We start from the raw sequence: 22,492 nt of genomic DNA on the forward strand, positions 1-22,492 counted from the left end.
CCCGAAAACCTTTTTTACGTAAAAACATTCAAGATAAGAGGAAAACTGGAGAGAAGCTGCTTCAAACATCAAAGTCTGTTCACGGAGTGTGGCTGTGCTTCAGACCAGGGAGTCCCAAACCTTTCATGTACGCTGTGTAGTATTGATGGGGGTGGAGCCGCGCTAGCAAAGTTCTGCTGATACACGCACTCGACCAATTGAGATAACTGTCTGGGAAAGGTCTGTGTGATTTTACCTAAAATGACAGAAAGCATATTTGAGAAAAATATATGTGACGTGTTTGACTTTTTAGTTTGGACCATGTCCCACCCGCTAACATGCAGGAGGCGGGGTCTGTGACCTTTTACTTTTAGCCAATTTGGCTTCACTTTGGGAGCAGACATGTCGTCCATCTTAATTTGCAGTCCATAATCGTCACACTGATTTTTTCGTGTACGGCTGAACGAGGAAAGGTGGTGATGATGGACTGGATACCTCACATACTGATAATTAAAAAACAATGTGCTGGGAGTTTGATGTTAGGATTCAGAAAAAACTGAGCTTGGTTCAAAAAAAGGCCCCAACTGCTTATGAAGTTTAATACTTTTAGCTTTTCTGCCATGTCTGGTTTCCTCTCTGTTTAAGGCCGTCTACGAACTAAATCACGAAACATCTTTATGTCTTTATGTGAACAGCCTCCACCCAAATATGGTGTTAACATCATGTTGTCTATCATCTGTCTTTCACTAGATATTAGAGGATGATCAAATAAATATATATGTGTATAAAAATTAAAATGATGAGTCGCATTAACATGAACCTGTACATGTGTTTGACTTTACACAAAGTCTTTACAGTTTTGTGTTTGAGCCTCTGTCCACCGCTGGATTTTGGCAAAACTCCCCCGTGCCTCATTTCCTGCTTCACCCCTCGTCTCCCCTCCATTCTATCTTCTCATCGCCTCCCCCCTCTGAGACTGCGCCGTGGTTGTCGGCAGTGGCTGAGGTTTGGCGCTCTGCTCCTCCAACCCACGCCTCGGCTTCTGCTCCAAAACCAGCTTTTCCATTCGATCCCAATGGGAGTGAATGGATGGAGGGAGTGAGCTTTCTTTTTCTTTTTTTCCCCCTCTGGTGTAAGATGATACAACAAGAAAAGGTTTTTAATCTTGTTGACCAAGTTGAATGGCAATCCGAGAAAAGAAGCCGCAGTTCATCTTAAAAGCTTCTTCTGTTTGTATTACATTAGATCTGTGGGTTTATATCAGTGGAGCGAAACATAACTTTGTTCACATGCGTCTCAGAAAAGAATTTCATTCTAAACACATCTGTAATTTGTCATTTTGATTCACTAAATATATCTCCAGTTCTGAGAATACACAGTGGAGCATGAAAGTTTAGTGTCAGGGCTCCAAGGTCAGTTCTAAATCACACATGACTGCAGAGCCACCGCTCAGGTAACACAAATAAAACCAGCTCGCACACGCTTCGAGGTGTGTAACTGTGCTGATGGTTTCAAATTGATGACCTACTTTACAACGGGCCAACCCATAAAACAAACGCGGCGATAAGTCGAGAAGGCCCGCACCCTTCGCCAAACCACGGCTCACCTCTACCTCACCTGTGTCCTACTCACACCCCCGCGATTTAAAGTGGCCTCCAACCGGAAATCTGAGCTGGTGGCTGAAAGCGAGATGCCGTGTTCACAATTCTATTCTGCTGTTCTATTTCTCCTTTCTGGGGCAAAACTTGTATTGCATAACAATGTCATAGTGATGTCTTGAAAACAGGAAATAATATAAGGTGTGTGCGGTTGCGTTTAATGGGCCGTAGCATGCAGGAGTAACTTTGAGCTTTGAGGATGTTGAACCATGTTGAGCTGCAGGCAGATTGTGATTTGTGAGTATGGGCTACACAAATCAAATTTGATGATCAAAATGTCAATTTTTCGAGGAAATAACTATGTCTGAGTCAGTGTCCAAAGTTCCATATTCTCAGTTGTGAGGATTTTTTGTTCTTATGTAACAGCAAATGTCATTTTAGTCATTTGAAGAAGTCAGTTTTGATTTGCGTACAGTTCAGATATGACACACCTAAACCGTGATGTTTTACTGTAAATCTGTAGTGGAAGTATTTATGTGGTCATTTCTATAGTTTTAACACTGCTTTCATAATGTGTCGATGTTGTGTGAGTCAACTCCTGCTCGTCTGGAACAAGCTGAACTGAAACGGAACACGAAAGTAGAAACTCCTCAGGAGATAGAACAGATCATTTAGTGTTATTTGACCACCTTTGACCATCTACCTTTATGGCCCCACCTGTTAGCCGTCATAGTGATATAATGGGGCTAGGATGAAGGCTTTGTGTGTGTGTGTGTGTGTGTGTGTGTGTGTGTGTGTGTGTGTGTGTAAGAGAGTTCACACACGATGACTCACCTTGGTGCTTTTACAATCTGACCATACGTAGGTACAGTGTGTTTGCTCTGCAGGTTATTACAGTCGGCAGGGTGAGGATTACAGATATCTTTTAAAAGAATACGATTTCAACGTTCAAATAAAGAGTTAAACAGATTCAAGCTTTTCTGTTGTTGGTTCAGTGATTTATTAAATCATCACTTGGACTGAGAACCAGTCCAATGTGTTTCCAGGAGCTGATCCAAACTCAGAGCAGCAGCGGCACCGTGATTTTCGGACGACAGGTTGGGTGACTTGGTTGAGTTTGGATTTCTGAAATTGAATCAAGGAGACGCACGTTCAAACCCTGATCCAGATCAGAGCCCAGTCAAAATAGATTTTTAGGAAGTGAAAAAGTTGTGAGACCATCATATCGGCTGATTATCACTCAGTAGAGCACATACCTCCACCAAGGCCCAACAGTCCCAATTGCACACACTCAGATATCAGGTCCCTAAATATGCCTCAATTTATTTCCATCAAAATCCATGAGTTATTCTCTGGGAAGTAAGTGTTGAAAAAATATCTCACAATGTTTCAGACTGTGAAACAAAATCCTGGTTCACCAAAAATTCTTCCTTAGGCCAAGTTTCCTGGTGATTCATCTCATGGTTCTTGTGTAATCTTGCTTCCAAACAAACAAACAGGGGTGAAAACAATCTAATGGTGCAGATAAAAACAAAAAATTGTCAATGATTTCTAAGATGACGTTATCAAACCCTCCTGACGAAAAACAATGTCATTGATATTTTACATTTTTTAATTAAGAAAATATTACCTCACAGTTATTATTGTTTCATTGTCATTGTTCTTTTCTTCCATTTCATCCAGATGTTCATCCTCTCTCTTTCATCCCTGTGTGTTATGTTAGTCTCTCTATCGCTTTACATCTTTCTAGTTTGGTCTTGAATAATGAATTCAGCCGAGAGACCGAGAGCACGTGTTCACAATACAAACACACACACACACACACCATATTCAACCTATCCACTCGCTGCCCCACCTGGACAATCTCAGGATTCCTGAAAAATTCATGGCCCCCAATGTTTGCACGCTTCCACTGTCGACACCAGCGATGACACTGGCTTTTCTTTCCACTGGTGTGAAACCGTGAGCGCTGCACCAGTTCACCCCATGATCTCATCCCAGATGTTTCAGGCTGTTTCAGCAGCTGTCCTCGAGAGAGAGAGCGTTCTGTTCTTCCATCACATTTATCCAGAATGAAAGCATCAGGTCCATGATGTTAGCTGCCTCTGGTTAATTTATACCAAAACCTACATGCACACGTCAAATTATTGTTTGGCCTAAAACATCCCTGTACAAATCTGAGGGTAATAATAATATAATCATGAATAAATCTAGAATGGCAAGCAGACAGTGTATACTTCCACCAACAGTCCCCTTATGAGACCACATTTAAATTCACTAGATCCAAATTCAAGCTCATAAATACCATTCACAAATTGTTCTGGGAAAAAAATGTCTGGTTATGCTCCTTGATTCAGTTATGCAGAAAAAAGTAATGGCTCCTTCCCTGACCCATAATGCATCCCTCCGTCAAGTTTTGTGAAAATTTGTTTCAGAGTTTTTGTTTTATCTTGCTCACAAATGAACCAACAAATAAACAGACAAGGGGGAAAACCTCCTCGGCGGACGTAATAAAATAAAAAAGGAAATCTGCACATCCTTTTTTGAAGATTAATGAAAAATAATGAATTATTATTGACGTTTGAGTTCCTGGAAAGTGAAATTGATATTAATGATCCGATTACAGCCACTCTATGTTTTCATATCTGAGTTGAAGAATCTCAAACTGATTCTGTGTGTGTTGGAGTAGATTGTACGATTTTAATGATCCCATTTCTCCTAAAGTAACGCGACATGTGCACAAGCGTAGCCGGAGATCTTCTGGTCGCTTTTTATTAATAAATCCCAGAGTGAGGTTAAAAACCAGAGAAGCTTTTTACGTCCTCTCTGGAACCACACAGACTCGGTCTTTATCTCTCATTTCATTTCATAAATTTTTACCAGTAAGCTTTATCACTATCAGTCCCAGTGCCTGCACAGGGTACGTCTGGCATATTACTGAAGAGATACAGAGCACAGAACAGCCGAGCAGAGACGGAGGCAGATCTTCCTGATACATTTTCCAGGCCTGTGTTTTTTTTTATGTGTTGTCGACCTGCGTGTTTGGGGGCAAAGGAAACAGCAGAGGAAATGCCAGCGTTAGCGTGGGAGAGGGGTGGCCACCTCGCTCCATCACTGAGGTGAGTGGGTTTAAACCACAGTCGGCCTTAAAGAGACATCAGACACAAACAGCGAAACGAGAAGAGGAGCTCAATGCCAAGTTGGTATTTTCCCAGTTTTCTTTAGGAAACAAGGGAAAGAACTTAAATTGTAATGGTGCAAATACAGGCAACACATTTGTATAAAATGTAATTGATTTTCCCAGGATAAAGCACAACAGATTTTGCCGAATCCGAATAAATTTGAGCTACAAATGTCAAACTGAACAAATACAGTTCAGTCTTGTGCACATGAAGTTTAAATCTCTGCGGAAGCCTGAAACGAGAACATTTTAATCTCTGAAAAAATGGTTTTGGAGCCGTTCCACTGACAATGAATGGGAGACTTTTTCTGAACACTGGATACAACCCAGGGTGATTTTCCAGGGATATGGGCAGATCTTCTGGTTCAGAAATCATCAATTTACTGCTTTTCATAGGAAAGAAAAGACCAAACGAGTCCACAAAGATCAGATAATTCTCCCATTCAACCAGTCGGAAGTGCATTTTATTTCCATAGAGATTCATCAAGGCTAAGCTGAAAGTTTAATTCTCCTCACTTTTTTGCATAAGGAAATGTAAATTATTAAAATGCTGCAGTTATCACGCATACTCCAGGCGGGTGCTGCCTGGAACACATCACAGCATTCACAAAGAATTCTGCTACTGGATTAAAATAGTCACACTGCAAATATTCAGCTGTTTCATATGGAACATGGGAAGGTGCAGTGGCTACCAAAGCACCTTTTTTGGCCTTAAAAGAAGGGCGTACAGGACGGAACAAGTTGTTGCAATGCTCTGTTTAATAAGCACCATATGTCGGGTGGTGTTGTAAACGTGTGCAGCCGTCAGGTGCTTATTAAACCTTGCTTTCAGGCTGTAAGAAGCCAGATGAGGTGATGTAAAGAGCGACAAAGTCTGAATGAGGGAAAGGTCATGGTGGATTTATGGTTCAAGCACTGGACCTTTCCTCAAGAGCAATACAAATATGTAAATATTTTCCTTTGATGCAATGGATCAAAGGACGTTACTATGATAGCTAAACAAGTTGTTAATGTTATAGAACAATCTTGCACTTTATTGATGGCATCAGCTGCAGAAAACGTCATTCTGTGCCTACGATCCTGAAGAGAGCAGAAGCATTTTGAACTCTCCACGATCCTCAACCGAACTTGAGTCCACGTTTCTGTCGTGCTTCATCGGGAAGTAGATCTGCTCCGTTTGTCGACCATGCAACACCAAGACATTGTGGCGAGCCTCCGAGCCGAACTCCTCCAAGCCAACAGTGAGATTGAGGCTCTCAAAGAGGGAAACTCATCTCTACAGGAGCAGGTCGAGCAGCTCCAGGAGCAGCTGAAAGTAGGAGAAGTTCTCTTACAAAAAGAGACGAAGAAGGAGGCCAGCCTGCACCAGGAGCCGACTCAGCCTGAAACAAGCCGAAGCAGAGAGGTGGAGGTCGACCAGGAAAACCAGGCTCTGAAGGAGGAGGTCAACCTGCTCAAGACCGGACAGAGGAAGCATGAAGATGAGCTGAAAAAGAAGGATGAGCTCATGAAGACCGACGCCAACAGACGGCGTCTTCAAACCACCGCCTACCTTAACTGCCTGGTCATGCTCAAGGTCAAGGAACAGGAGGTCAACAAGAGTCACCTGACTTTTGAGATGCAGGAGGCGAGGCTGCACCAGGAGCCGACTCAGCCTGAAACAAACCGAAACAGAGAGGTGGAGATCGACCAGGAAAACCAGGCTCTGAAGGAGGAGGTCAACCTGCTCAAGACCGGACAGAGGAACCATGAAGATGAGCTGAAAAAGAAGGATGAGCTCATGAAGACCGAAGTCAACAGACGGCGTCTCCAAACCACCGCCTACCTTAACTGCCTGGTCATGCTCAAGGTCAAGGAACAGGAGGTCAACAAGAGTCACCTGACTCTTGAGATGCAGGAGGCGAGGCTGCACCAGGAGCCGACTCAGCCTGAAAAAAGCCGAAGCAGAGAGGTGGAGGTCGACCAGGAAAACCAGGCTCTGAAGGAGGAGGTCAACCTGCTCAAGACCGGACAGAGGAAGCATGAAGATGAGCTGAAAAAGAACGATGAGCTCATGAAGACCGAAGTCAACAGACGGCGTCTTCAAACCACCGCCTACCTTAACTGCCTGGTCATGCTCAAGGTCAAGGAACAGGAGGTCAACAAGAGTCACCTGACTCTTGAGATGCAGGAGGCGAGGCTGCAGCAGGAGACGACTCCGACTGAGGGAGTGAGCAGCAGAAAGGTGGAGGCCGTCGTAAAAGAAAACAAGACTCTAAAGGAGCAAGTTCACAAACTAAAAGGTGAATAGAAAAAGGAGGTCAGCTGTAAGGACGAGCTGGTGAAAAAGGAAAGCAGGAAAAGACAAGCTTCTACCAAGTCGTACCTAGCCTGCCTGCACAAGCTCAGTGACATGGAGAACGAGCTGGAGAACTTAGAGAGGATTTGGAGGAGAAAGGTGGAGCAGCTGGAGAGAGTGAAGGTGGAGGACTAAGATGAACTCCTGAACCAGGAGACGGATCATCCTCCAAAGATGAGAGGAATGATAGGACGTTTGCCCTGAAACCACTCACCCTTTTTCCTTCACCCCTTCTTACCCCACCCACTACCTACTCCTCCCCTCCTCCCCCCTGCCACCTTCCACTCCCACCCCTTTCTCTCCCACCCCTCACCCCTTTCCTACTCCCCAAAACAAACCCCTCAATGCCCACCTTCCACAAATAATGTATATAATAACAGATGTATAACATCTACCTGTGTGTGTTTTTTCTGAATATAAAATAAATGATTAATGCTTCTAATCAATTACTACAGTGTTGTTGTTTTTTCTTTCTATATTTAAATAGGTCACAAGTTGACAATAGGAGTTCACATATCGTTAATTAGTGTGTGAATCACTGTGGTGATGAGTTGAGTCTTCATGCTCTTAAAGGGCACTGGGTCAACACCAGTGCTCCCTTCACGTTAATTTTTACCATTAACTATTAATTAATATCAATAACTATAGCGACCTGTTACACATAATGTTTGCAGGTTTCCTCCAGGTACCCAGAACTCTGATGTCTCTCAAATACACTGTTTTAACACCATTGTGAGATTTGTGGAGCATTTCCCACTGAGTATTTTGTGCAAACATAGTAAATATGTTGATAGTTGAAGTAATGTATCACACCATATAACAGTGATTTCAGACACTTGTTAAAAGGATCTGTCACTGTTTCTCTGTTTCACTGTTCAAGGGCGCTGTCACAGCAGAAAAACATGGATAAAACTTAATTAAGTTGAAGTCAAACAAAAATATATTTGAATTCCAGCTCAACAGAAGATTCAACAGTTTGTTTCTGGATGGATTTTCACTTCGTCCACATTGTGGTAGTCTTTATTTCCTGAAGGACATAAAGTGCTCCTCTAATCCCTGATATGAAAACAAAATCACCAAAAGTATCTTCACTTTCAGATTCCGATTTGTCCGTGTGGTTTAGGTTCGGCTTGGACTTGTGTAATATCTTTGGTGGGAAATGTGGCTTTTCATTCAGAAAACCAACTCGTGAAACGGGCAGGGGGGGGGTTTCAGTTTCAGGTCTGGATTTACAAACGCGACTCGTCTCAACAGCGTGCTTCAGAAAATGACATTACCATCGTGAAGTATAGACTTCAGACGAAATTAAAGGCTCTTCCATCTGGCAGGAGTCTTTGTCCGCCGGTGAAAAATGGCTCTCTGTGTCAACACAAGATAGATTCATTTAGCATATATTGCTTTTCTGCTTGAATGGCTTCTGTTCTACAGTTCTATTTCTATGTGTGGCTCTTCTTTGTATTTCATTTCATTATGAGAACAATAAAGCTGATTAAAACCCTGTAGAGCAGCGGTGAGCGGAGGAGGCCGGTTTTCTGGAAACTTGTCGTTTTGAAAACACGGAGTAGAGTTATTGTGAATCAGGAAATGCATTCGCTGAGGCCGACCTGAAAGGCTCTGTGCTTTCCATAATGGCAGATTAAAGGCTTTTGATTCATGGATGAGCCAGAAGACTCACAATGGTGGGTAAGACTGGCAGCGGCTCTATGTCTTCTGTCATTCAGACACTGGTGAATATATTCTGTTCTTTACATATAGGCTTATCTTATTCTGCTTTTATTTGTAACGCATCCTGCTTGGTACCACCAAGACGCAGACGAAGAATTTAAAGACACTGAAAATGTATTTTCTCAGTCAACTTCTCGGTATGACTGACGAGGCCCCACATGAACTCATGTCTCATTTGGAGAAAAGAAACTGGCGTCACATGCTTCTGATGATGTGATGATGGTTGTTTGTTTACACATCAGATCAACCCACTCCCACACAGTCTCACTGAAGAGATTAGTTGTGTTTTCCAGCCTTTAATTCCCAGTAATATCAAATTGCTCCAACTTTCACTTTGAATGTTGGTTGAGAATATTTGAATATATTTGAATCATGACAGGCGTGAAATCAAATGAAAACGGTGGTTTAAGATTTATTCTGAGAAAGTTTTGCTTGTCTCTTTTATAATGGAAGTTTTCTGGGACACATGATTTGTTTGTTTTTGTTTGTTTTTGTTTGTTTGCTTGTTTGTTTTCAGGATTACGCAGAAACTTTTCAACCGATATCCACCGAACTTTGTGGATGGCTGGGCCTGGAAAGATTTTTAAAAGAAAACTATTACCACTATCAGGCCACTTTCTTTTTTCTTTTATATTTTAACAATGAGATTTGAACATGTTTGTGTGTAGGATTGTTCGGCCGTGGCGGAGGTTGCAGGTTGTAGTTGACCGCTGGGACAAAGCCTGAGTCACACCCAGCCATAGACTATATATAAAGATGGACGACATGACCCCGACAGTGAAGCCAATGCGTTATTAAGTGTTCGTTATTTGCTGATATAATAATATGGTGAAATAATCATGATTGGCAACTGACACTGACTCCTGATTGGTTAAGCACACGTTTCGGCAGGACATCGCAACTGTGGCTCCATCCCCGGATAACTACTCTGGCTCCGTATTTGCAAAATGGCAGCGTGAGACGTGTCGTCCATCTTGATATACAGTCTATGCACCCAGCCTGTTATATATATATATATATAAAACAAAATATATAATATAACATTATAACTGGCGCTACAACCCAAATAACACAGAACCCACTGGTACGCTAACATAACGCTACTTAGCAAAAACAAGCTGATGTCGAACTCACTTTGCAGAATCGTGTCGTGTTGTCGTCTTTTCTCCCGGCCGTGATCCAGCTCCACTCTCTGCCAGCGCCAAAGCTTGTTCATCGTTTTGCTAGGTTTTTGAAACACGAGAGAAGTGCAGATGAATAATGGCAGTGGATGAAATGTGTCTGCGTAAATCAGTTTTACCGGTATATCGTGGCACTAAGGTTCACCATGCATTCATCTCACATAGCCCCAAAATTTATATCGTGCACATCCGACGCAGATGGCGACTGAGACATTATCACCCTGTCTACTGGTGCCTTTAAAGCGACAGGTTGGCTTCCTCCGACGAATTCTGATGGAGCGACACCGTAAAGAAAGTCACAGTCCTCCGTTGTGAAAGTTTCAGAATAAGTAATGATAGTTTTCTTTACCACTGGGGTGTAGACAAACACAAACACAAACACACACAGTGTCTACACACACTCTCAGAGAGCCTGTTGTTGTCCATGAAGGGAGCTGAAACACAAGAGGCCTAAAGTCGGTGTGTATCCGTTTGTGTACCTGTGTGTATGCGTCTATGTGTGCGTCTGCGTTTTGTTAGTGAGTGTGTGCATGTGTGTGTTTGCGCGTAAGTCACTAGGGGGATAAAGAGCCATTGTCTGCAGCTGGTGCATCCCCCGCTCCTCCTCTCTGCAGCTGTGAGGAAATCAAACACTCCTCTTTTCCTCGTTTCCCCCTCTCTGCCTCTGTCACAACCTGCTGATGTCCCATTAGGTCATTCATGGTGAAACATAGCGATGACCCAGTGGTGGTTTGTGTTGTGCAGCGGCTACACAACCCACCACTGAGCTGTGACAAACAGAAAGAAGATCCTGCACAGCATCACCATGATACCTGATGATAATGAGAGTTAAATCATGTGGGATAGCCGTCGTTTTTTCTGTCCTCAGATGGCTCTGACTATACAATATAAATGTCATTTGTCTGGTTAGGGACAGGATTTACAACTATTAACTCATTAAAAATAGTTGGTAGAATGAACTGATTGACAGAAAATGTATTGCCAACCATTTGTACGATCTATGAATCAATCCAAATATATCATCAAGTGGAAAACATCGTTCCAAATCTGAGGAATCGCTGCTTTTCTGTGACAATCTCCACAATATTGTTTATATAGTAGAAAATTATTTTCCTGATCATAATTAAGATGATGGATAATGCAACAAAATAAATAATACATGGGCAAAAATAAGTTTGATGGACAAAAAGCTTTTATAATCAAATCATTAGGTTAATTATTCCAGTAAATTTTCTGGTAAAAATGTGAAACATTCACGTGTTACAGTGTCTCACGCGGAAATATGTGTGTTTACGGCTGTTGTTTGGGAAAGATCATCAACGTAAAGACATGACTTCGAGCTCTGGACACATCATATTCATCATATCATCATATTTCTTTTGCATGGATTTAACACTTTTCCATTAATCAAAAACACTTGAAGATGAATCAGTAGCTGCAGCAGTACTTTCAGCTCCATGACCCTGAACTAGGATGATACTGTGAAATCAAGCTAACAGGGACACCTGTGCTGCATTATGCATTCTCCCCAAATGTGTTTCTAAATAATTCATGTTCTTATTTCTTGCAGCTCTGATTTGGAAAGAATTTTGTTAAAATAAGAAAAAAACTAATTTCCACTGAATGGCTTTTACGTGATCGTTTTATTATTTTTATTATTTTAGATTTTTTATTATATCATTTATTGTCGTTGATTCTAAACGCTATCATTTTTTAAAAAGCACAATACAAATACATTTATTATTATATAATTATTACTATTATGAGATTACTATGTGATACAGCGTCTGTTGTGTCATCAAGGGAAAAATAGCAGGAGGAGAGATTTGGCTGAGGTTTTCACTGCTCGACAGAGACATCAGAGTTTCTGCGAAAACACTTTGGAAGTGTGTGTCGATTTGTATCACTGTATTAGTTCCGTGTGGTTTGCAGCAAAAAAAGCAATTTTCAGTTGGGAACGTGTCCAGTAATTGATTTGTAAGTGAGTGTGTGGAGGTGTGGATGAGATGTAGGTGTTTTCGATTGAGTGAAGGTTGTGAAGAGACTTTGGAGGAAAATGTACTTTGCACTCCTGCTAGTGTGAGCCAAGAATTCTGTGTTACACCACTAAAACAGTATTACATTTAATGACTGTATTAAATTAACATTAAGGTAACAATCCCACCTGATACCTACTGCTTAGTGTTGAGTTAGGAGTTAAGACGGAGTTGGGATTACAACTAAATACGTTTAAAGATGCTGAGATACAATGTGAAGTCGAGTCGATTTTAATCTATTTCACATACCAACAGCAAATATTACAGATTTCCAGAGAGGCCTTGACAATCTAAAGAATATACAACGCTCTGACCCTTTGACCCTCGGTTCAGATAAGGAAACGCACCAGAGAAGAGATCCCTGCTCCAGTGAAGACACCACACTGTACTGCTCCACATATAGCAACAGCATAGGTCGCTATGTATCCTGACTTTCATTTGCTTTTACCCGATTTAGTTTTATTTGGCATAAGCAGTTAACACAGGGTCAACAGAACAATGAAAGGTGTTGGACGAGAAGAACCCGGTCAGCTCAGCAGTGCAGTAGTTAAATTAGGATAGAAGCAAGGTAATAAGAGCTTACTATAAAAAAAAAGTCAAATACAAAAGTAAAACTATATATTTTTACTATCATCTTTATCATCATTTCACCATCATCATCATTTTTATCATATTATTTGGTTTTTAATCATCATTTATTATGATCATAGTGATTATTTTATCTTTATTATGTTTCATTATTACTATATCACTAACAGACAGTGCTGTGTGGCCGGTCAATGAATGGACAGCAGCAGTAAAGTCCTGGAAACAGCGGGTTCGTGTGGCCGCTCTGCGCCTTTAACTCCCTGCTCCTCCCTCCTCACAGCAGCTCAGCCTCTTGAACGCATCCAGACTCGGGCACAGACCAGAGAGGCTCCTCGGGCCAGCGTGCGGGACAACAACCGGAGTCATGGACTTTAACGGCGGCAGCTCATCCCGCACAGCGAGCTCCTGAGGCGCTTACGAGGCTTCTTCGGGGCCGTGTCGTTGGTCTGCGGGACGCCTCGGAGCCGGACGCCCGGATGGACGTCAATGGGCTGGAGTGAAAGCTCCGCTTCTCCTGGCGGACTTGAGGAGGGAGAGAGAGGACACCTCTGCATGTTGGAGCCTCCTGCTCCAGCCAGAGGGGCATCGGTGCGCGCGTGTTGGATGTGTGCGGCAGCGTGTGCTGGGTGCGTGTGTGTGTGTGCGCGCCCTCAGAGAAGCGGCGGTGTCCGGGAGGCAAGTTTTAGCGCCGTGATTTCCTCCTCTTCTCGCTGCGTGCGGTTCTTCATGTCACGGCGGCGGAGCGGCGGAGTCACGTTTCCCCGATGGTCATCACTCACCCGTGGAGCGGCTCCGTGATCGCGACCACGACGATGATGCTGTCCGGTAAGAGCGTGGAGTGGCTGCAGGAGGAGCTGGAGTCCGGGGCCGGCGCGCTGCTGCTGCTGGACTGCAGAGCCCACGAGCTGTACGAGTCCTCGCACATCGAGTCCGCCATCAACCTGGCCATCCCGGGCCTCATGCTCCGCAGGCTGAAGAAGGGCAACCTGCCCATTCGCTCCATCATCCCCAACAACGAGGACAAGGAGAAATTCGTCAAGCGCTGCAAGTCGGACGTGGTGGTGCTGTACGACGAGGCGACCTCCGAGCGGCAGGAGTCCGGGCTGGGGAGCTCCGTGCTGGGGCTGCTGCTGCACAAGCTGCGGGACGACGGGTGCAAGGCTTTCTACCTGGAGGGTAAGACTGCTTTTATTCAGTGAACACGAGGGACTGGATGTTTGTTATTGTCCATTTAACACAGAAACTGAGAGACAAATGGTGTCCGAATATTGTCCCAATTAGAGGACATATGTAGATCAACATGTTAGTGTCACTTCACCTCAAGAACTCCTAGTATGGGATTATAAAGGTCTACTTGGATTATTTATAATGAAATGAATGGAAACCTGTATTGGGTTTCATCTCCAGATGTTTGCTGTGTGGGACAAAACACTTGAGAGTCTGTCTGCTTTATAAAAAATATACTAAAGCCACTAATATTAGCTTTTACAAAGTGCTATGACAGATTATAATAAACATCACATGAATCCAGATGCTTTATCCAGAGCTGTTGTTTATTATTAATCATAATGAGGCAGCCTCACTTGTGTCTGTTTATACTAAAGAATTATTATGTCATCACAGATACACTGTAACAGCGTGTGGAGTCATAACGAACTTTCATGTTCGACAGGATCACTTCTCTTATCATAAAAACGTCTTGATTCTCAGTGTTAATTATTATCAGAGAGAAACATTGAGCGGTTGTTATGGAGCTGGGTCAAAGATGTTTTCAATTAAATGCTGCAACAGGAAAAAAAAAGAAATGGCCCCGCCATGTTGTGTGTTCCTTTAGGAGAAGACTGGCTCTTTTTTTCATGAATGAACAGGGAAGCGAGGAATCATAGACACACTCTGAAACACTCCGCCAGCGTGTGAAGGAGAATGAGTTATGAAAGCACCACACACACATGACATGGAGCAGTAGCAGCAGATATGGGTTTGATTGATTCTAGAATATCACAGCAATGTTTGAGTGGTGTCACAATCCCAGCTGCCATTCACAAATAGTCCACAGAGCAGAGCTGGGATGAAGCAGAGCTGACTGACTGCTGACTGACTGACTGATTCTCCCCGGGCTCAGCTTTTCTCAATGGAGCACATCTGTCCAGCCTCTTTATTCAGAATAATGTAAATGTCACGTTGTTTGAATATCATCTGCCACATCAGTGTGTGAGGTAGTGCTACATTAAGCTACGGTAGACTAAGAGGAACACGAGTGGGGCTGGGCGATAAAGCAATAACAGTACTTATCGCAATATATTTTTCATCCATAGCGATATAACAAAAGGTTCAATCTGTATTGATATAATTCTTATGCAATAAGCACAGTGGGGAGGTATAAGACATGACTGATCTACCTCAGATTTGTACATTTCACTTAAAAGAAATAATAATGTGACCTTTAACATGATAATTATCAATATCGACTGAAGTGAAATGTTTTATCTTGATATCATTTCCGTCCATAACGTCCAGAGTTCATTTCAAGTGTGAATTTCATTTGACCTTCACTTCTGCCTGGTTACAGTTAAAACATGTGATGTTATTAGAAAATGTTTTTTATTTGTAGTAAAATGTGTGTCTATTTAAAATATGAGTATATATTTGTATTGTTTTTTTAAGTATTTTATTTACTAGTAGTGTTAATATGTTTTTTTGTTGCTTCTTGTTCATGGTTTCACCTCTTGTATCATGCAGCTGCCATTTTGAACACGTTCAGTTGTGCATTTTACCACAAACACACAGTAACACAACTGTGGGTATTTACATTTTCTTTTTACCATCCAAATATTGACCCTCTCTTCTGGTCCTCTCCTCGTCCTCCAGGGGGCTTCAACAAGTTCCAGTCCGAGTACCCCGAGCACTGTGAGACCAACCTGGACTGCTCCTGTCCCAGCAGCTCCCCGCCGACCTCCGTCCTGGGTCTGGGGGGACTTCGCATCAGCTCCGACTGCTCCGACGGGGAATCGGACCGTGAGCCGGGCAGCGCCACGGAGTCGGAGGGCAGCCCCCTCCCCAACAACCAGCCGGCGTTCCCCGTCCAGATCCTGCCCTACCTTTTCCTGGGCTGTGCCAAAGACTCCACCAACCTGGATGTGCTCAGCAAGTACAATATCAAGTACATCCTCAACGTGACGCCCAACCTGCCCAACATGTTCGAACACGAAGGCGACTTCAAGTACAAACAGATCCCCATCTCCGATCACTGGAGCCAGAACCTCTCGCAGTTTTTCCCAGAGGCCATTTCATTCATAGGTGAGTAAAGGTGGAGTGTGCTCCAGTTAATGTTGTGTACGTCAGATTCCTTTGTTAACAGCAGAACCTCGATCATTGATTGATCTGCTGATAGTTTTCTTGATTAATAGAGGATTTTTCTCTGTCTGTAAAAAGTCAAAAGTCAACTATAAACATAGTTTAGGGTTAAACTACATAATAACCTTCATGATATAATGTAATGTTATATAATTTCAAAATAATGGTTGTTTACTACTTTAAAACAAAACATGATGTACTCATGTTACCTCATCATCACCTGTTTACTGGCTGGGACCAGTTCACCCAAAGAAATATAAGATAATAATGAAGGGAAATTATACAGTAATTTACACAACAAAAGTAAAACATGTGAGAGTCTAAAAATCTGCATAATTGTGTGCATAATATAATTAAAATGTTCTGCTTCTCTTCGTCAACTCAAGACTTTCGAGCAGATGTTCAAACATCAGAAGCAGAAACCAGTGAATATTTTGTATCATTTCTCCGAAAAATGATTAAAATGTCAAATGAATTATCAAATCGCAGTAACTGTAGAGACGCATTCAATGGTAATCTTCTATCGATTTGTCATTTCGTTTATAAAAATGTCATAAAACAGTTTAAAATGCACATCGTTGTTTTTGCAAAGGCTACGTTCACATCTTAAAATTGCCTGTGTTGTTCGACCAACAGTCCAAAACACAAAAGATTTGATTTTCTGTCAAATAGAACGAAAAAAACCAACAGCGCTTTTCGTTTCGACTCTAGTTATGTTAGATTACGTTTACCCTCCTTTATTAATTCTATATAAATCAAGACAATGTTTTTTATTTACATTGAAACAGTTTTCTGGAAACAGTTTCAGACAGAATTTAGAGCATTTCTCTGCTGCACTTTTACTGATAAAATATTTGAATTTAAAATCACAAAACATAAAACAAGGTCTTGAGTAAAACATGGAAATTGATTTTCGGGAGAACGAGACCTCACTGAAGCCACATGACTTTCATCCAGCTTTTTCTTCACCGTTCTCTTGCATTTCCCATCATTCCCCGTGACTTAACTCCTCGGGAATGAGTGAATTCCCTCTCTGAGGACTCAGTGCCAGAGCTTTTATGTTTGTCTTAGATTGTCCAGACCCCTGACCTTTCTTTTTCTTCGAGGGGGGGTAATGTTTCTGCGTAGGTGTGAGGAAGTGTGACATATGCCAGAGCCAGAGGTCGTGGCAGATTGGGGTCATGCTGATGTTAAATGGCGCTGCCTGACTGGCTGTAATGTGCAGGAATTACATCACATCTTAACTGCAGGGTAATTATGGGTGAAGGAGATAAGCTCGGGGTTGAAAAAGATATGACCTCGCGCTGTGCTGCTGTAAACTACGGATTCCTTAAATGTCTGAAATTATTATCGAAGCAGGTTTTTAATGTATAGAGGGAGGGGGTTGGTGTATTCTGTTATTTTCCCAGCCTGACAAATGGAAGGATGTTGCAGTGACGTAATGCTGCAAACGTCTAAAGATCAGCTCATTGCAGATTAACTCCTGGTTACTTATTCGACTTCTGGGCCTCGTATTGTTTGGTTCAAGTCTCCCGATGAGGATTTTTGACCCCTTTCTTTTATTGTTGAGAGCAAGAACACATCACATATGAATTTAATTTGGCTTCCGCTTGGCAGCCTGAGCTCGTGAGCCATCTGACCCCAATCCTGCAACAAGAGATGCAGTCGGAGCGAGAGTGAGGGGAGGCAGAGAGCGATAAAGGAGAGGATGAAAGAGAGTGAGAGAAGGAAGAAAGAAAGGAAAGAAGCACTTAACTCTCGCCCTAATGGCCTTTAGTGATGCAAGTGCGAGGGCTCGAAAAGGTGGATGGATGTAGCCTGTTAATAATGTAAGATGTTTCTTTTTTATTCATGTTTTTATACAGACTGAGAGCTAGAAAGCAGAATGGAGCACGACTGGCTGCTGTCATTGAGAAATGATATTCTGAATTGTATTTATAAATTAAATGAGTCTTCTTTTCCGTTTGAAAAAACAAGGTCAGATTTTCTTTTTTCCATATTTTGCGTCGGAGTTCATGTGTTATACAATAGATCGTGTTGAATCAGGGCTGGATGATCAGTATCAGTCGTCAGTGACCTTCAGTGACCCTATTTTTTTTTACTTAAAAACGAAAAAGAGAAAACGTTGTTGAGTGATGTCTTTAAAGTGATTGTTTTGTCTAACGAATTTTCCAAAATCCAACTAAATGTAGCATGTGATCATTCAAATGATAATTCAACTGTCAAAACTTGCCAATTGAATATTGGTCACATTGCTACTTGCTATGACTTTACTTGTGACCACATTTGAGCTGCGACTAACAAATCGTTTTAGTACAAAGATGATTTTGTCTTTATTAATCATTTGGTCTTTAAAATATCAGGAAAAAAAGGATAAAATAGCATTCATCACAGTTTCACAGAACATGTCTATAGTCGTCCTGTTTCATCGCAGTACAATAATTATTTAGATTCTTCATATGATCAATGATGTTATCCTTCTGCATATTATGTTGCTTAAAAAGACTAATAATTCTTGTTTGTTGACACAGTAGAAGTGTTTGTTTTTGTGTGAATGAAGTCAAATCAGAGGTCATTGCTTTGATCAGTTTAAATAACTCACATCTCGTTATTTATATTGATATTTGGTTATATTGAGGAAGATGATGAAACTAACGAGTAGCTTTACCACTAATTTAAATGTGCTTGAAATTTCAACAAGGGCATTCGATTGAATTAGAAAATCTTCTGGCTCATTAATAATTTAAAGTCTTAGATGTATGATACAGGGTTTTATGGGTTTTAACAGTTGTCTAATCCTCTTTCTCCTGCTTTCTCCTATTCTCATGGTTCCCCCCCCTCTCATCCTCAGACGAGGCACGTTCGAAAAAGTGTGGCATCCTGGTCCACTGCCTGGCCGGGATCAGCCGCTCGGTGACCGTCACGGTGGCCTACCTGATGCAGAAGCTCAACCTGTCGCTCAACGACGCCTACGACTTCGTCAAGCGGAAAAAGTCAAACATTTCCCCCAACTTCAACTTCATGGGCCAGCTCCTGGACTTTGAGCGGACGCTGGGCCTCAACAGCCCCTGCGACAACCACTCGACCTCCCCGCCGCACGACCAGCTCTTCTTCACCACCCCGACCAATCACAATGTGTTTCAACTGGACACGCTGGAGTCCACATGAAAATCAGAGGGGGGGGGTGGGTCAAGCTGGTGTTGTTACCATGGTAACAAGTGGCTGCACTTGAGCCTGCTTTACGCAGCCAGTTTTAATGAATGTTTTAGCCGCCTGAAGCTCGTTGTCCGAGAGTCTGGCCACAGAGCAACGTTAGACGGACAGCGGAGGTCACAGATGCCACGTTAACAGGGGGAAGGCGAGTGATTTAAAAAAAGAAACCTAGAGCGAGGAACTGACAGACAGAGGCGTCCTCCTCAGAGTTGACTGAATCTTGAGGATGAGCTCAGAGAGGAGGAGACTGAACTGACTGAGTAACTGAGTGAAGGGTGACAGCTTCATACAAAAGGCGGGAACGTCTGCGGCGCTCGATTTGTGATGCGACGGCGTCCTCTGGTCCTGTCGTTGTTTCTGTCTCGGCCCCTGAGCTGAGCTGACTGGTGCCAAGTGGAGAATCTGGGATTTACTCGTAGGAAATCTCGCTCTACTGAATGTAGAGTTTTTAAAAACCAAGGAATTAACACACACACATGCGCGCACACACATAAACAAAAGTATGTATGTTTGTACTGTATGTATGTTAACGTACATAGCAGAAATTGTATGGGCAGTCCTTAACAAGTATGTCTATATGCATTTTTGTATATTTTTGTGTACATTTATGCACAAATCTATACGATATATAAATATTTACACAGAAATTTTATCTTTGTCCAAAAAAAACAAAGTAATCCAATCCAATAATGGCTAAAGAGATTGTAAAACTAAAGGAGAGTGGGTGTGGCGACGCCATCAAAGGAACATTGTTGTGAGTTGTCTTCTTTTTTTTTTAGTTTAGTTTTTCTTTTAGGTTTGTAATGACCTAATGCAGTTTGCACAGTGGTGTAGCCATTGACTTGTTGGCACTTGGAGCCGGTGCTGGAAGCAGGCAGATAAAGAGACATTCAGAGGGGAGGAGGGGAGAGAGGAGAGGAGAGGGCCAGTCCCAGGCTGCGACGAGTCCAGACAGCTGCACCGTGCAGTGGGGAGGGAGCAGGAGCTGGGCCCAGGGCAAAGGACCAGGGTTCAGGGTTCAGGGATGAGTTAGAGTCAAACTGTGGGTTAGACCAGACACGGAGTTGCCAGTTGAATTGTGGTCGGGTGTGCGACCAGATTTGATGTTGGCAAGTGTTTTCAAGTGCAACTTCCCAGTTCCTACTTCCTTCCCCAACATGACTGTTCATCCAGTGGCCTAAGTTGTTTCATTTCAGTCTGAAACCAGACTCTTAACTTCCTTGGTTATTTCATCACAACGTATTGTCTTACTGTGTTTTTGCCAAACTGGTTTTCTAACCGCCGGGACTCTCGTACTTTGAGGCTGGGGCGTGGGCGAGAGCTTAAAGTTGGGGTTGGAGAATCTTGGGTAGTGTTAACATTTCTGGGCAGCTTATTCCAGCGACGTCAGGCAAAGAAGTGCCTCAACTCTCATGTATTACCTACACTGCAAACTTCTTCTTGCCCAAGAGGAGCTGGTTTGATTTGTTGGTCTATCTTCGGTTCCTTTCAGGTACCAAATAGATGCCAAAAAAAGGGTCTCATGGACAAGGGACTGTGATTGTAACTTGGTTTCTGTGTCAGGGTTGTGGTGTTGTGGACGGGGACTCAGCTACAGACTGCACTTAACCTACTTAATAGCTTCACGTCCCTTAGCTGCAATGGAGAAAATGGAAAGGAAGGTCTTTCTGGCGGGGGAACACCTATTTCATCAAAGAATCAGTTGAATTACCCTTAAGCCTCGGGTGTATTCAATGAAATAAACACAAAAATGATAAATAGGATGATAGAGGTTGGATGTTGATTTACCGGGTTGGGAGATGAACGCTGAGGACTGTTTTTTTAACTGCTGTCGCTGCTGAACATGGCGGCGACAGCATGTGGTCAGGGAGTTTTCTCAGACCCGGTCCACGTTAGTAGCACTTAAACTTGTTAAATATGATTTGAAAAACAAATGACAGAATCCTGCAGTGATTTCAAGAAAAAATATCCAAAAAAAGTTCAAATTTCCTTCTGCTGCGTTAATTGTGTTGGTAATGTAGGTTAGGGTTAGGGTTGTTTTAGGGTTGCAGCACATGGACTTAGGGCAACGTCTGGAGATACACTCGGGCTCATGCAAGAACATTTTCATTTTCTTATCCAAATTTCTTTCCACAAAGTCGGATTTAGAAACTATTAACAAAGAGGTACATTTTCGGAAATTGTGGCCATTACCTTAATGGGCACCTAAAAATAACCACGTAAAGCGACCTGTCTCGCTCCATTTGTAAAAAAGTTTAATTCAGAAGTATGTCATTGCGATTTAAAAAAGCAGAAGTTCATACTGAGGACCATATCAGAAATCTGGAGACCAAAACACATCAGTCAGTCGTGCTTAGGGACCCAAAAATACAGACAAGTAGGTTATGACTGTGTTTATTCTACACTGTCATCGTAGATATGAGTTTGATGCCAAAAAATATCTTGCTGCAGCAAAGTGGTTGCTGATATTTAAAAGTGAGACAGGGAATACCACCAGGCGACAGGTGATGTTCTGTTCCAGATGGAACATCAGATGTTTGGCTCTGTGAACAGCAGAAAGATGCTGAGGCAGCTGAGTGTGAACTCCCATGCCAGTCAAAACTTGAACTCAAGCATTTACGTAAGTCTGGAACACATTCAAACCTTCAATTCATAAAGATTTATACGTCAAACATGTTTCTCTCCGCCTGGGGGAGAAAAGCAGACTGTTGGTGACTCACACGACAGGTCCAGACTACTCATGAGTTTAGTTTGTATTGAAGAGGAAACAAGAGGTGAATGTAACAAGTTAGAGACGTCGTGAGCAAATCCAGAAAACCTCAGTGGAATAGGTGCTGGATTGAAGCACTAAAATTGCAGAATTCCAGCTTCTTTTAATTTTATTAGTGACCATCTACAGGTCTTCCTCAGGCCTAAATCCAACTTAGTTCTCATAAATTACTCACGTGATAATAACGGACCTGTTTGTGAGTGTGGTTTTTGCATGAGGCCCAGTGTCTTACAGCAATCTACAGAGCGTTAGTTTGAAAGTGAAAATGTGGACGGGGTCAAAGCAGAAACAAAGAACTGGGTTTCCGAGGGGACAGCAGCAGAACAGGGTTGGTTTCAGCTGGCCTTATATAATCTTTCTAACTTGTTTCTAATGCTGACTGTTCAATACTCTTTGTATCTCACTTTAGAAAAAAGCATTGTGTAAAAGAATAAAAATAAATGTTTGTTAACTGTTATTTGAATCAGAACATGGTAATAACGGACAGCCAGCTGTCGTTTTACCGTAACGGGTCACACGAGGTCGTGTT

At 42.4% G+C, this 22,492-nt stretch overlaps 1 protein-coding gene across 1 annotated transcript; it reads left to right on the forward strand.

The window, feature by feature from the left end:
• Positions 1-12,921: 12,921 nt before the first annotated feature.
• dusp7 (dual specificity phosphatase 7) lies at positions 12,922-21,311 on the forward strand. Its single transcript, XM_034584807.1, has 3 exons — positions 12,922-13,802; positions 15,495-15,923; positions 18,832-21,311. The coding sequence occupies exons 1-3, from the start codon at positions 13,391-13,393 to the stop codon at positions 19,146-19,148; spliced, it is 1,158 nt and encodes a 385-aa protein (XP_034440698.1). The 5' UTR covers positions 12,922-13,390; the 3' UTR covers positions 19,149-21,311.
• The last annotated feature ends 1,181 nt before the right edge of the window (positions 21,312-22,492 follow it).

This window comes from Hippoglossus hippoglossus, chromosome 5 (genome assembly GCF_009819705.1).
Source record: "Hippoglossus hippoglossus isolate fHipHip1 chromosome 5, fHipHip1.pri, whole genome shotgun sequence".
Lineage (NCBI taxonomy): Eukaryota > Metazoa > Chordata > Actinopteri > Pleuronectiformes > Pleuronectidae > Hippoglossus > Hippoglossus hippoglossus.

Bases quoted from the DNA above. Each gene is read 5' to 3' on its own strand.
- dusp7 (XM_034584807.1), top strand. From the start codon at position 13,391: ATGGTCATCACTCACCCGTGGAGCGGCTCCGTGATCGCGACCACGACG. The intron at 13,803-15,494 runs GTAAGACTGCTT...CTCGTCCTCCAG, and splicing joins CAAGGCTTTCTACCTGGAGG to GGGGCTTCAACAAGTTCCAG. The intron at 15,924-18,831 runs GTGAGTAAAGGT...TCTCATCCTCAG, and splicing joins AGAGGCCATTTCATTCATAG to ACGAGGCACGTTCGAAAAAG.